At 50.6% G+C, this 13,512-nt stretch overlaps 1 protein-coding gene across 1 annotated transcript in view; it reads right to left on the reverse strand.

Moving 5' to 3' along the window:
• The window catches only part of LOC140403267 (uncharacterized), a 209,924-nt gene extending 203,800 nt beyond the window's left edge, over nt 1-6,124 (reverse strand). The window contains exon 1 of the mRNA XM_072491043.1: nt 5,968-6,124. Within this exon, the coding sequence (XP_072347144.1) occupies nt 5,968-6,036 (69 nt within the window). The 5' untranslated portion in view covers nt 6,037-6,124. The remainder of the gene's footprint in view (nt 1-5,967) is intronic.
• Nucleotides 6,125-13,512: the final 7,388 nt, after the last annotated feature.

Genomic DNA, 13,512 nt, shown 5'->3' on the forward strand with positions numbered 1-13,512 from the left:
ACCGTAATACTGCTCTTGACTAGCAGCGCCACACCTCCCCCTCTTTTGCCTCCTTCTCTGAGCTTATTAAAACACCTAAACCCCGGAACCTGCAACATCCATTCCTGTCCCTGCTCTATCCATGTCTCCGAAATGGCCACAACATCGAAGTCTCAGGTACCAATCCATGCTGCCAGTTCCCCTACCTTGTTTCGTATACTCCTGGCATTGAAGTAGACACACTTCAAACCACCTACCTGAACACTGGCCCCCTCCTGCGACGTCAAATCTGTGCTCCTGACCTCTATACTCTCATTCTCCCTGACCCTAAAACTACAATCCAGGTTCCCATGCCCCTGCTGCATTAGTTTAAACCCCCCCAAAGAGCACTAACAAATCTCCCCCCCAGGATATTTGTGCCCCTCAGGTTCAGATGTAGACCATCCTGTCTGTAGAGGTCCCACCTTCCCCAGAAAGAGCCCCAGTTATCCAGAAATCTGAATCCCTCCCCCCTGCGCCATCCCTGTAGCCACGTGTTTAAATGCTCTCTCTCCCTATTCCTCATCTCACTATCACGTGGCACGGGCAACAACCCAGAGATAACAACTCTGTTTGTTCTAGTTCTGAGCTTCCATCCTAGCTCCCTGAAAGCCTGCCTGACATCCTTGTCCCCTTTCCTACCTATGTTGTTAGTGCCAATGTGGACCACGACTTGGGGCTGCTCCCCCTCCCCCCTAAGGACCCGGAAAACACGATCCGAGACATCATGTACCCTTGCACCTGGGAGGCAACATACCAAACGTGAGTCTCTCACGCTCCCACAAAAGCTCCTATCTGTGCCCCTGACTATAGAGTCCCCAATTACTAATGCTCTGCTCCTCTCCCCCCTTCCCTTTTGCGCAACAGGGACAGACTCCGTGCCAGAGGCCCGTACCCCATGGCTTACCCCTGGTAAGTCCCCCCCCCCGCAAGTATCCAAAGCGGTATACTTGTTTCTCAGGGGAACGACCACAGGGGATCCCTGCACTGACTGCTTTTTCCCAGTCCCTCTTACAGTTACCCACCTATCTCCAATCTTTGGTGTAACTAATTCCCTGAAACTGCTATCTATGACCCCTTCTGCCTTCCGAATGATCCGAAGTTCTTCCAACTCCAGCTCCAGTTCCCTAACTCGGTCTTGGAGGAGCTGGAGATGGCAGCACTTCCTGCAGGTAAAATCAGCAGGGACACTAACGGCATCCCTCACCTCAAACATCCTGCAGGAGGAACATTGCACTCCCTTCCCTGCCATTCCTCTAACTTTCTACCAAGATCTGGCTAACAACTAAATTAAATTTTTTATAAAAAATAATAATAATATAATAAAATATGGTACTTACCTCACACCAATGGGTTTTATTATTAGGTTAGAGGAGGAGGGCGGGTGGGAGACACTTCACGTGTAGTGTCTCGGGTTTCCTCTCCACCAGAATTTATTGGTGAGGGTCTTCCCAGACGTCCGCGGGTCGATTTCCTGTTCCCGCCTAAAACACTAATTTAAAAAAAAAGAAAGAAAAATTCTCAGCTCCTGCTGAAATTGACTAACCAGCCAGCTCCACTCCCGCCAAAATCGACTGGCCTGGCCCTGCAAAGACAAGTGCTTTTAAAGGACAGACTTACCTCCCAGCAGCCACTTCCGCAATGCTCCCGCTGAAACTGACTCACCAGCTGTTCTCACGCCGAAATCGACTGGCCTGCCCCTGCAAAGACAAGTGCTTTTAAAGGACAGACTTACCTCCCAGCAACCACTTCCGCACTGCTCCCGCTGAAACTGACTCACCAGCTGTTCTCCCGCCGAAATCGACTGGCCTGCCCCTGCAAAGACAAGTGCTTTTAAAGGACAGACTTACCTCCCAGCAGCCACTTCCGCAATGCTCCCGCTGAAACTGACTCACCAGCTGTTCTCACGCCAAAATCGACTATAGTGAGTGAAGTCTCTCTGGGAGTGGGATAGTAAACATTGAGTTTATCTATCTATAGTGAGTGAAGTCTCTCTCTCTGCGAGTGGGATAGTAAACATTGAGTTAATCTATCTATAGTGAGTGAAGTCTCTCTGGGAGTGGGATAGTAAACATTGAGTTTATCTATTTATAGTGAGTGAAGTCTCTCTCTCTCTGGGAGTGGGACAGTAAACATTGAGTTTATCTATAGTGAGTGAAGTCTCTCTGGGAGTGGGATAGTAAACATTGAGTTTATCTACCTATAGTGAGTGAAGTCTCTCTCTGGGAGTGGGATAGTAAACATTGAGTTTATCTATCTAAAGTGAGTGAAGTCTCTCTGGGAGTGGGATAGTAAACATTGAGTTGATCTATCTATCGTGAGTGAAGTCTCTCTCTCTGGGAGTGGGACAGTAAACATTGAGTTTATCTATTTATAGTGAGTGAAGTCTCTCTCTCTGGGCGTGGGATAGTAAACATTGAGTTTATCTATCCATTGTGATTGAAGCCTCTCTCTCTGGGAGTGGGATAGTAAACATTGAGGTTCTCTATCTATAGTGAGTGAAGTCTCTCTGGGAGTGGGATAGTAAACATTGAGTTTATCTATCTATAGTGAGTGAAGTCTCTCTCTCTGGCAGTGGGGCAGTAAACATTGAGTTTATCTATCTATAGTGAGTGAAGTCTCTCTCTGGGAGTGGGATAGTAAAGATTGAGGTTATCGATCTTAAGTGAGTGAAGTCTCTCTCTGGGAGTGGGATAGTAAACATTGAGTTTATCTACCTATAGTGAATGAACTCTCTCTCTGGGAGTGGGATAGTAAACATTTAGTTTATCTATCGATAGTGAGTTAAGTCTCTCTCTCTGGGAGTGGGACAGTAAACATTGAGTTTATCTATCTGTAGTGAGTGAAGTCTCCCTCTGGGAGTGGGACAGTAAACATTGAGTTTATCTATCTATAGTGAGTGAAGTCGCTCTCTGGGAGTGGGATAGTAAACATTGAATTTATCTATCTATAGTGAGTGAAGTCTCTCTCTGGGAGTGGGACAGTAAACATTGAGTTTATCCATCTGTATTGAGTGAAGTCTCTCTGGGAGTGGGACAGTAAACATTGAGTTTGTCTATCTATAGTGAGTGAAGTCTCTCTTTGAAAGAACATAGAACAGTCCAGCACAGTACAGGCCCTTCATCCCACCATGTTGTGCTGACCATTTATCCTAATTCAAGATCAACCTAACCTCCACCCCTTCAATTCACTGCTGTCCATGTGCCTGTCCAAGAGTCGCTTCAATGTCCCGAAGGACTCTGACTCCACCACCTCTGCTGGCAGTGCATTCCTCACACCCACCACTCTCTGTGTAAAGAACCTCTGACATCTCTCCTGTACCTTCCTCCAATCACCTTCAAATTATGTCCCCTCGTGACAGCCATTTCATCTGGGGAAAAGTCTCTGGCTATCCACTCTGTCCATGCCTCTCCTCACCTTGTACACCTCTCTGTCTTCTTCGCTCCAGTGGGAAAAGCCCTAGCTCCCTCAACCTCTCTTCATAAGACATGTCCTCCAGTCCAGGCAGCATGCTGGTAAATCTCCTCTGCTCCCTCTCCAAAGCCTCCACATCCTTCCTATAATGAGGCGACCAGAACTGGACACAATATTCCAAGTGTGGTCTAAGCAGGGTTTTATAAAGCTGCAGCAAAACCTCGCGGCTCTACTCAATCCCCCTGTTAATGAAAGCCAACACACCATACGCCTTCTTAACAACCCTATCAACCTGGGTGGCAACTTTGAGGGATCTATGTACGTGGACCCCAAGATCCCTCTGTTCCTCCACGCTTCCAAGAATCCTGCCTTTAATCCTGTTTTCAGCATTCAAATTCGATCTTCCAAAATGAATCACTTCACATTTATCAACGTTGAACTCAATCTGCTACTTCTCAGCCCAGCTCTGCATCCTGTCAATGTCCTGTTGTAACCTGCAACAACCCTCAACACTATCTACAACTACCCCAACCTTTGTGTCATTGGCAAACTTACTCAGCCCCCTTCCACTTCCTCATCCAAGTCATTTATAAAATCCACAAAGAGTTGAGGTCCCAGATCGATCCTTGCGGGACACCACTGGTCACCGAACTCCAGGCGGAATACTTTCCATCCACTACCACTCCGTCTTCTTTCCGCCAGCCAATTCTGTATCCAGACAACCAAATTTCCCTGTATCCCATGCCCCCTAACTTTCTGAATGAGCCTACCATGGGGAACCTTATCAAATGCCTTACTGAAATCCATATACACCACATCCACTGCCCGACCTTCATCAATGTGTCTCGTCACATCCTCAAAGAATTCAATGAGGCTTGTGAGGCATGACCTGCCCCTCACAAAGCCATGCTGACTATCTTTAATCAAACTATGTTTTTCAAATAATCATAAATCCTATCTATAAGAATCCTTTCCTAAATTTTGCTCACCACAGACTGACTGGTCTGTAATACCCAGGGATTTCCCTGTTCCCTTTCTTGAATAGGGGAAAAACATTTGCCTCCCTCCAATCATCCGGTACTACTCCAGTGAGAGTGAGGACGCAAAGATCATCGCTAACGGCGCAGCAATCTCCTCCCTCGCTTCCCGTAGTAACCTTGGGGATATCCCGTCAGGCCCAGGGGATTTATCTATCCTGATGCTTTTCAAAATTTCCAGCACATCCTCCTTCTTAATATCAACCTGTTCAAGTCTATTAACCTGGTTCACACTGTTCTCATGGGCAACAAGGTCCCTCTCTCTATTGAATACTGAAGCAAAGTATTCATTGAGGGCCTCCCCCATCTCTTCAGACTCTCGGCACAAGTTCCCTCCACTATCCCTGATCGGCCCGACTCTCACTCTGATCACCCTCTTATTTCTCACATAAGTGTAGAATGCCTTGGGGTTTCCCTAACCCTTCCCGCCAGGGCTTTTCATGCCCCCTTCTAGCTCTCCTCAGTCCATTTTTGAGTTCCTTCCTGGCTGCCTTGTAACCCTCGAGAACCTAATCAGATCCTTATAGTAGGACAGTAAACAATGAGTTTATCTCTCTGGGAGTGGGTTTGTAGACATGGAACATAGAACAGTACAGCACAGAACAGACCCTTCAGCCCTCGATGTTGTGCCGAGCATTGTCCGAAACTGAGATCAAGCTTTCCCACTCCCTGTCATTCTGGTGTGCTCCATGTGCCTATCCAATAACCGCTTGAAAGTTCCTAAAGTGCCCGACTCCACTATCACAGCAGGCAGTTCATTCCACACCCTAACCACTCTCTGAGTAAAGAACCTACCTCGGACATCCCTCCTATATCTCCCACCCTTTACCTTATAGTTATGCCCCCTTGTAACAGCTACATCCACCCGAGGAAATAGTCTCTGAACGTCCACTCTATCTATCCCCCTCATTATCTTATAAACCTCTATTAAGTTGCCTCTCATCCTCCCCCGCTCCAAAGAGAAAAGCCCTAGCTCCCTCAACCTTTCCTCATAAGACCTATCCTGCAAATCAGGCAGCATCCTGGTAAATCTCCTTTGCACCCTTTCCAATGCTTCCACATCCTTCCTATAATGAGGTGACCAGAACTGCACACAATACTCCAAATGTGTTCTCACCAGGGTCATGTATAGTTGCAGCATAACCCCGCGGCTCTTAAACTCAAGCCCCCTTTTAATAAACGCAAACACACTATAAACGCTAACACACTATAGGCCTTCTTCACGCCTCTATCCACTTGAGTGGCAACCTTCAGAGATCTGTGGACATGAACCCCAAGATCTCTCTGTTCCTCCACATTCCTCAGAACCCTGCCGTTGACCCTGTGATCCGCATTCAAATTTTTTCTCCCAAAATGAATCCTATTAAGTTCACCTATCTATTGTGAGTAAAGTCTCTCTCTGGGAGTGGGTTTATCTCTGTCTCTGTGACTCAAAGTATTACCACAAACATTTGAGCTTCCTGTCATTTTATATCCTTTATAAATATTACACTCTAACCGCAATATGTTCATGTTTCTTGTTTGAATCCAGCACCGCACTGCCCTCCTGTCCCCCACCACCATCCATGGTTAAACCACGTTTGTTTGTGACTTGCTGTATTCATCATCCAGATCCATCTCCAGTCTCCTCAATGACTCAGGTCATTCAGCAGCTCTGTATTGGGACTGGAGAACATACACAGACCTGAGCCCATGTTTAAAAACAGTGATACACCTCTCAGCACAGTCTAAATACTAATTCATACCTGACTGCTTACCGGAGCCTCAGGAGGTGTTCCCGTGTGAGCTGGAGGAGGTTCTGTAAGCTTGCCTGTTGCTCAGTGTTGAATGCTATTCATGGCAGCCTCTGTCTACTTATAAGGGAAACGGACTGGACCAGAATTCTGATTTGCTCCCTGGAGAACAAAGCTTACCCAATAGTCTGGCTGGAGGGGGAAATGTGACTGTGTCCTGTGGCATGTGCTCTGCATTGGGTAATGTAATCCAGCCCCTGTCACTCACAGTCCTGGATTCCGAAATGTGAATCACCATTTGACACCAGAATCCATGCCCAGTTAAACCACCAACCCACACACATTCCAACCACCAATCAAAACCTTTTTGGAATTGTCCCCTGTTGTTTGTGAGTTGATGTGGATTGGGGGATAACCCAGCCCTGATAAATGTCTGGTGATCTGTGCAACTGTGGAAACCTGACAGAGAATCTGCGGGACACGGGGTGATTTTCCCGGCCATCCCACAGCCTGTTTTGTGGCTCCTGAGGCCATTGGCCAGCGGCAGGATCTTTCAGTCCCATCGCTGTCAATGGGGCTTCCCGGTGTTTACACCCTCCGCCCCACGGCAGGGGGAGGGGGCTCAGTCAGTGGCACCGCAATCACACCAGTGGTAGAGGCGGGCACAATAGCATCATTTAAGATGCATCGAGACAGATATATGAACGGGTGGGGAACAGAGGGATCCTTGGAAAATAGGCGACAGGTTTCGATAAAGGATCTGGATTGGCGCAGGCTGGGAGGGCCGAAGGGCCTGTTCCTGTGCTGTACTTTTCTTTGTTCTTTTGAATGTCCGGGAAGTCCCACTCACTGACTCCAGTGAAGACACAATTAAACTAAACATTACAGAAATCATCAAAATAAACTTTTCCTTTCCAAAAATATACATCCACCCAATTCATCAGCAGGAAATGTTGTTGCTTGTATTTTACCTGAGGTCTCGTTGTTGGTCTTCATGGTCTCCGTGGTTACTGTGGGTGTGGAGCTGGGGGGAGGGGCTTTCTGATGGGTGCTGAAGGAAAGGATTAAGCAAAGATTTATTGAAGCACAAAATGGACAAAATTGACAGCAAAGTGAGTGAGATCCACAGAGTCATCAGATCGCGACAGTGGAGAAGGAAGCCATTCAGCCCATCGACTTTGCACCGTCCCTCTGAAAGAGCCCCCTACCTCGGCCCACTCCCCCGTCCTATCTCTGTGACCCCCATCTCGGCCCAACCCCCCACCATATCCCTGTAGCCCCAACTAGGGGCAAATTAGCCTGGCCAATCCACCTAACCGGCACATCTTGGGACAGTGGAAGGAATCCGGAGCACCCGGAGGAAACCCACACACACGGGGAGAACATGCCGACTCCGCACAGACAGTCACCCGGGGTCGGAATCGAACCTGGGTCCTGGCGCTGCAAAGCAGCAGTGCTAAGCGCTGTGCCACTGTGCCGAGCTGTGTCTCCCTCTGGGAGGCCACTGGTCCAATCAGATCACAACCCACAACAACTCAAAATAATTAAAAATATAACTTACCAGGGGCGGGATTCTCCGCGAACCGGAGGGGTGGGAACCTCTGGTGGGAAGGAGTGGCGGGAACCACTCCGGCGTCGGGCCGACCCCAAGGTGCGGAATCCTCCACACCTTCAGGGGCGAGGCCGGGGCCAGAGGGGTTTGCACCCGGCCGGCGCGGAAGGGGCTAGGCTGACGCGAGAGCGGTTTGAACCCGGCCGGCGCGGAAGGGGCGAGGCTGACGCGAGAGCGGTTTGAACCCGGCCGGCGCGGAAGGGGCTAGGCTGACGCGAGAGCGGTTTGCGCCCCGCAGGCCGGCGGGGAAGGGCCTCCGCCGGCCGGCGCGAGTAGGCGCAGGCGCGGGAGCGCCAGCGTGTGCTGCCATCATCCCCGCACATGCGCAGGGGGGGATCAGCTCCGCGTCGGCCATCGCGGAGGAATAGACTGCCCCCGCGGCACAGGCCCGCCCGTGGATCGGTGGGTCCTGTGGGGGCACCTCCCGGGGCCAGATCCCCCCGCGCCCTGCCCACCCCGCACCCCGCCCCACCCCACCCGCCCGCCCCCCTCCCGCCCCCCCCGTCCCCCCCGCACCCACCGACACAGGACTGACCCCCGACACAGGACTGACCCCCGACACAGGAGTGACCCCCGACACAGGACTGACCCCCGACACAGGACTGACCCCCGACACAGGACTGACCCCCGACACAGGACTGACCCCCGACACAGGATTGACCCCGACACAGGACTGACCCCCGACACAGGACTGACCCCCGACACAGGACTGACCCCCGACACAGGACTGACCCCCGACACAGGACTGACCCCCGACACAGGATTGACCCCCGACACAGGATTGACCCCGACACAGGCTTGACCCCCGGCACAGGATTGACCCCCGACACAGGCTTGACCCCGGCACAGGCTTGACCCCGGCACAGGCTTGACCCCGGCACAGGCTTGACCCCGACACAGGCTTGACCCCGGCACAGGACTGACCCCCGACACAGGACTGACCACCCAACACAATCGGTTCTGCTCCGCCATTCAATCATGGCTGATACGTTTCTCACCCCCATTCTGCTGCCTTCTCCCCAAAGCCCCTGATCCCCTTATTAATCAAGAACCGATCTATCTCTGTCTTAAAGACACTCAGCGATTTGACCTCCACAGCCTTCTGCGGCAAAGAGTTCCACAGTTTCACCACCTTCTGGCTGAAGAAATTCCCTCATCTCTGTTTTAAAGGATCGTCCCTTTAGTTTGAGATTGTGTCCTCGGCTTCTAGTCCCAGAGAGGGAAAGGCCAGCGTATTAAACTTGTTGCGATTCATGCACAAGGACACCCAGGTCCCTCTGCACAGCAGCATGCTGCAATTCGCTACCGTTTAAATAACAGCCCATTTGGTTATTATTCCCACCAGAATGGATGACGTCACATTTCCCAACAATGAATTCCATCGGCCAGACCCTTGCCCACTCGCTTAAACCATCGAGATCCCTCTGCAGACTTTCAGTGTCCACTGCACACTTTGCTCTACCACTCATCTTCGTGTCATCTGCCAACTTTGACAAATTACAATTTCATAGAATTTACAGTGCAGAAGGAGGCCATTCGGCCCAGCGAGTCTGCACCGGCTCTTGGAAAGAGCACCCTACCCAAGGTCAACACCGCCACCCTATCCCTATAACTCCACCCAACACTAAGGGCAATTTTGGACACTAAGGGCAATTTATCATGGCCAATCCACCTAATCTGCACGTCTTTGGACAATTGGTCCCCAATTACAAATCATCGATGTAAATTGTAAACAATTGCAGTCCCAACACTGATCCCTGAGGCCGCTGATCGCAAATTAGAAAAACGCCCATTTAGCCCCACTCTTTGCTTTCTGTTTGTTAACCAATCCTCTATCCGGGCTAATAACTTACCCGTAATGCCTAGCACCTTTATCTTACGCAGCAGCTTGTCGAATACCTTCTGGAAATCCAGGTACATCACATCCATCGGTCCCCACTGTCCACCCCGCTCGTAATGTCCACAAAGAGTTCTTGTAAATTAATTAACTAGGCCCCGCCTTTCATGATCTCACACTGCGTCTGCCCAAAGGGACAATTTAAAAGAAGATAATTTTGAGTACCAATTAGGTTTTTTCCCAATGAAGGGGCAATTTAGTGTGGGAAGTCTACACAAGCTGCACATCTTTGGGTTGTGGGGGTGAGACCCCCGCAGACACGGGGAGAATGTGCAAACTCCACGCAGACAGTGACCAGGGGCAATGGGACAATTTCTGTCCGGATGTCTCACTATTTCATCCCTGATGATAGATTCAAGCATTGTCCCCACCAGAGGTTAAGCTAACCGGCCTATAGTTATTCACCTTTTGTTTGCCTCCTTTTTTAAACAGGGGCATCATATTTGCTATTTTCCAATCTCCTGGAACCGCCTCATAGTCCAGCGAAGTTTGGTAAATTACCACGAACGTATTTGCTATTTCCCCCGCCATCTCTTTTAGTATCCTGGGATGTATTCCATCAGGGCCAGGAGACTTGTCTACCTTATGTGATAATGATGGTTTCTCAGTCCTAGCCTGCTGTAGCCTCCTTGCTATCAATTATTGGCATGGTATTTGTGTCTTCCACTGTTCAATGCCGCAGCCGTTTCCTCATTATTATCCCATTATTAAATCTCCCTTCTCGTCCTCTAATGGACCAATGATCACCTTCACATCTTTACATTCAATATATTTGAGAAACTTTTGTTGTCAGTTTTTATATTCGGAGCTAGTCTGCTCTCAGATTCTAACTTCCTTTTCTTTATAGCATTTTTCATGGCTTTTTGTTGATCTTTAAAGATTTCCCAATCCTCTTGTTCCCACTAAGCTTTGCCACTTTGTTTGCATTTTCTTTCAATTTGATTCCCTCGTTGGTTTCCATAGTTATCCATGGCTGAATAGCCCTTTTCCGACAGTCCATCCTTTTCAATACCAGGAGTGTTTTGTTCCGATAAATTCCGACCGTTCCACTTCCCACTGCTATTCACTAACGAGTGGTAATTGTGCAGAATGTGTTCAATAATCACCACAGGGGAATGTACACAAGGAAGTTGGAACACAGAATAAATGTTTGTATACCAGAAACAAGGAAAGAGAGCTCGCAGAGAGAAGAGATATATAATAAGAATAATCTTTATCAGTGTCAAAAATAGGCTTGCATTATCACTGCAATGAAGTTACTGTGAAAATCCCCTAGTCGCCACATTCCGGCGCCTGTTTGGGTAAACTGAGGGAGAATTCAGAATGTCCAATTCACCGAACAAGCACGTCTTTCGGGACTTGTGGCAGGAAACCGGAGCACCCGGAGGAAACCCACACAGACACGTGGAGAACGTGCAGACTCCGCACAGACCGTGTTCCAAGTGGTAATGGAACCCGGGAACCTGGACCTGTGAAGCAACAGTGCTAAACATTGCGCTGCCGACTAGAACATTGTGAGGAAAGACAGGGGGTGTCATTCTCCGACCCCCCGCCGGGTCGGAGAATGGCCGTTGGCCACCGTGAATCCCGCCCTCGCCCGCGCCGAAGTCTCCGGAACCGGAGATTGGGCGGGGGCGGGAATCGGGCCGTGCCGGTTGGCGGGACCCCCCACTCAATTCTCCGGCCCGGATGGGCCGAAGTCCCGCCCAGGAATTGCCTGTCCCGCCGGCGTAAATCAAAGCTGGTATTTACCGGCGGGACCAGGCGGCGTGGGCGGGCTCCGGGGTCCTGGGGGGGCGCGGGGTGGTCTGACCCCGGGGGGAGCCCCACGGTGGCCTGGCCCGCGATCGGGGCCCACCGATCCGCGGGCGGGCCTGTGCCGTGGGGGCACTCTTTCCCTTCCGCCTCCGCCACGGCCTCCACCATGGCGGAGGCAGAAGAGACTCTCCCCACTGCGCATGCGCGGGAAACTGTCGGCGGCCGCTGACGCTCCCGCGCATGCGCCGCATTTCCGCGCCAGCTGGCGGGGCAACAAACGCCATTTCCGCCAGCTAGCGGGGCGGAAATCCCTCCGGCGCCGGCCTAGCCTCTCAAGGTTGGGGCTCGGCCCCCAAAGATGCGGAGCATTGCGCACCTTTGGGCCGGCGCGATGCCCGTCTGATTAGCGCCGTTTTTGGCACCAGTCGGCGGACATAGCGCCGTTGGGGGAGAATTTCGCACAGTATACCTGACACTCTGTGACATCCAGTCCCAGAGAGGGAAAGGACAGTGTATCTAACACACTGTGACACCCAGTCCCAGAGGGGGGAAAGGACAGTGTATCTAACACACTGTGACACACAGTCCCAGAGGGGGAAAGGACAGTGTATCTAACACACTGTGACACCCAGTCCCAGAGGGGGGAAAGGACAGTGTATCTAACACATTGTGACACCCAGTCCCAGAGAGGAAAAGGACAGTGTATCTAACACACTGTGACACCCAGTCCCAGAGAGGGAAAGGACAGTGTATCTAACACACTGTGACACCCAGTCCCAGAGGGGGAAAGGAGAGTGTATCTAACACACTGTGACACCCAGTCCCAGAGAGGGAAAGGACAGTGTATCTAACACACTGTGACACCCAGTCCCAGAGAGGGAAAGGACAGTGTATCTAACACACTGTGACACCCAGTCCCAGAGGGGGAAAGGAGAGTGTATCTAACACACTGTGACACCCAGTCCCAGAGGGGGAAAGGAGAGTGTATCTAACACACTGTGACACCCAGTCCCAGAGAGGGAAAGGACAGTGTATCTAACACACCGTGACACCCAGTCCCAGAGAGGGAAAGGACAGTGTATCTAACACACTGTGACACCCAGTCCCAGAGGGGGAAAGGAGAGTGTATCTAACACACTGTGACACCCAGTCCCAGAGGGGGAAAGGAGAGTGTATCTAACACACTCACACCCAGTCCCAGAGAGGGAAAGGACAGTGTATCTAACACACTGTGACACCCAGTCCCAGAGAGGGAAAGGACAGTGTATCTAACACACTCACACCCAGTCCCAGAGAGGGAAAGGACAGTGTATCTAACACACTGTGACACCCAGTACCAGAGGGGGAAAGGACAGTGTATCTAACACACTGTGACACCCAGTCCCAGAGGGGGAAAGGAGAGTGTATCTAACACACTGTGACACTCAGTCCCAGAGGGGGAAAGGAGAGTGTATCTAACACACTGTGACACCCAGTACCAGAGGGGGAAAGGACAGTGTATCTAACACACTGTGACACCCAGTCCCAGAGAGGGAAAGGTCAGTGTATCTAACACACTGTGACACCCAGTACCAGAGGGGGAAAGGAGAGTGTATCTAACACACTGTGACACCCAGTCCCAGAGAGGGAAAGGACAGTGTATCTAACACACTGTGACACCCAGTCCCAGAGAGGGAAAGGACAGTGTATCTAACACACTGTGACACCCAGTCCCAGAGAGGGAAAGGTCAGTGTATCTAACACACTGTGACACCCAGTACCAGAGGGGGAAAGGAGAGTGTATCTAACACACTGTGACACCCAGTCCCAGAGGTGGAAAGGAGAGGGTATCTAACTGTAGCCACCTGGGTTGGCCACTTCCCGACTTTAAAATGGAGATCCGCTAAGAATGATGGGAAATTCAGTCAAACGCAGGAAAAACAAGCGGGTGCAAAGTTTCCTGTCTATCAGAACTTGCAGGAACCCAGACAGCACTGAAACTAATCGCCATCTACATATTGATGAGCGATCCCCGGGAACAATTGGAAAGAGTTAAGATAAACA

Source organism: Scyliorhinus torazame, chromosome 27 (assembly GCF_047496885.1).
Source record: "Scyliorhinus torazame isolate Kashiwa2021f chromosome 27, sScyTor2.1, whole genome shotgun sequence".
Taxonomy (NCBI): domain Eukaryota; kingdom Metazoa; phylum Chordata; class Chondrichthyes; order Carcharhiniformes; family Scyliorhinidae; genus Scyliorhinus; species Scyliorhinus torazame.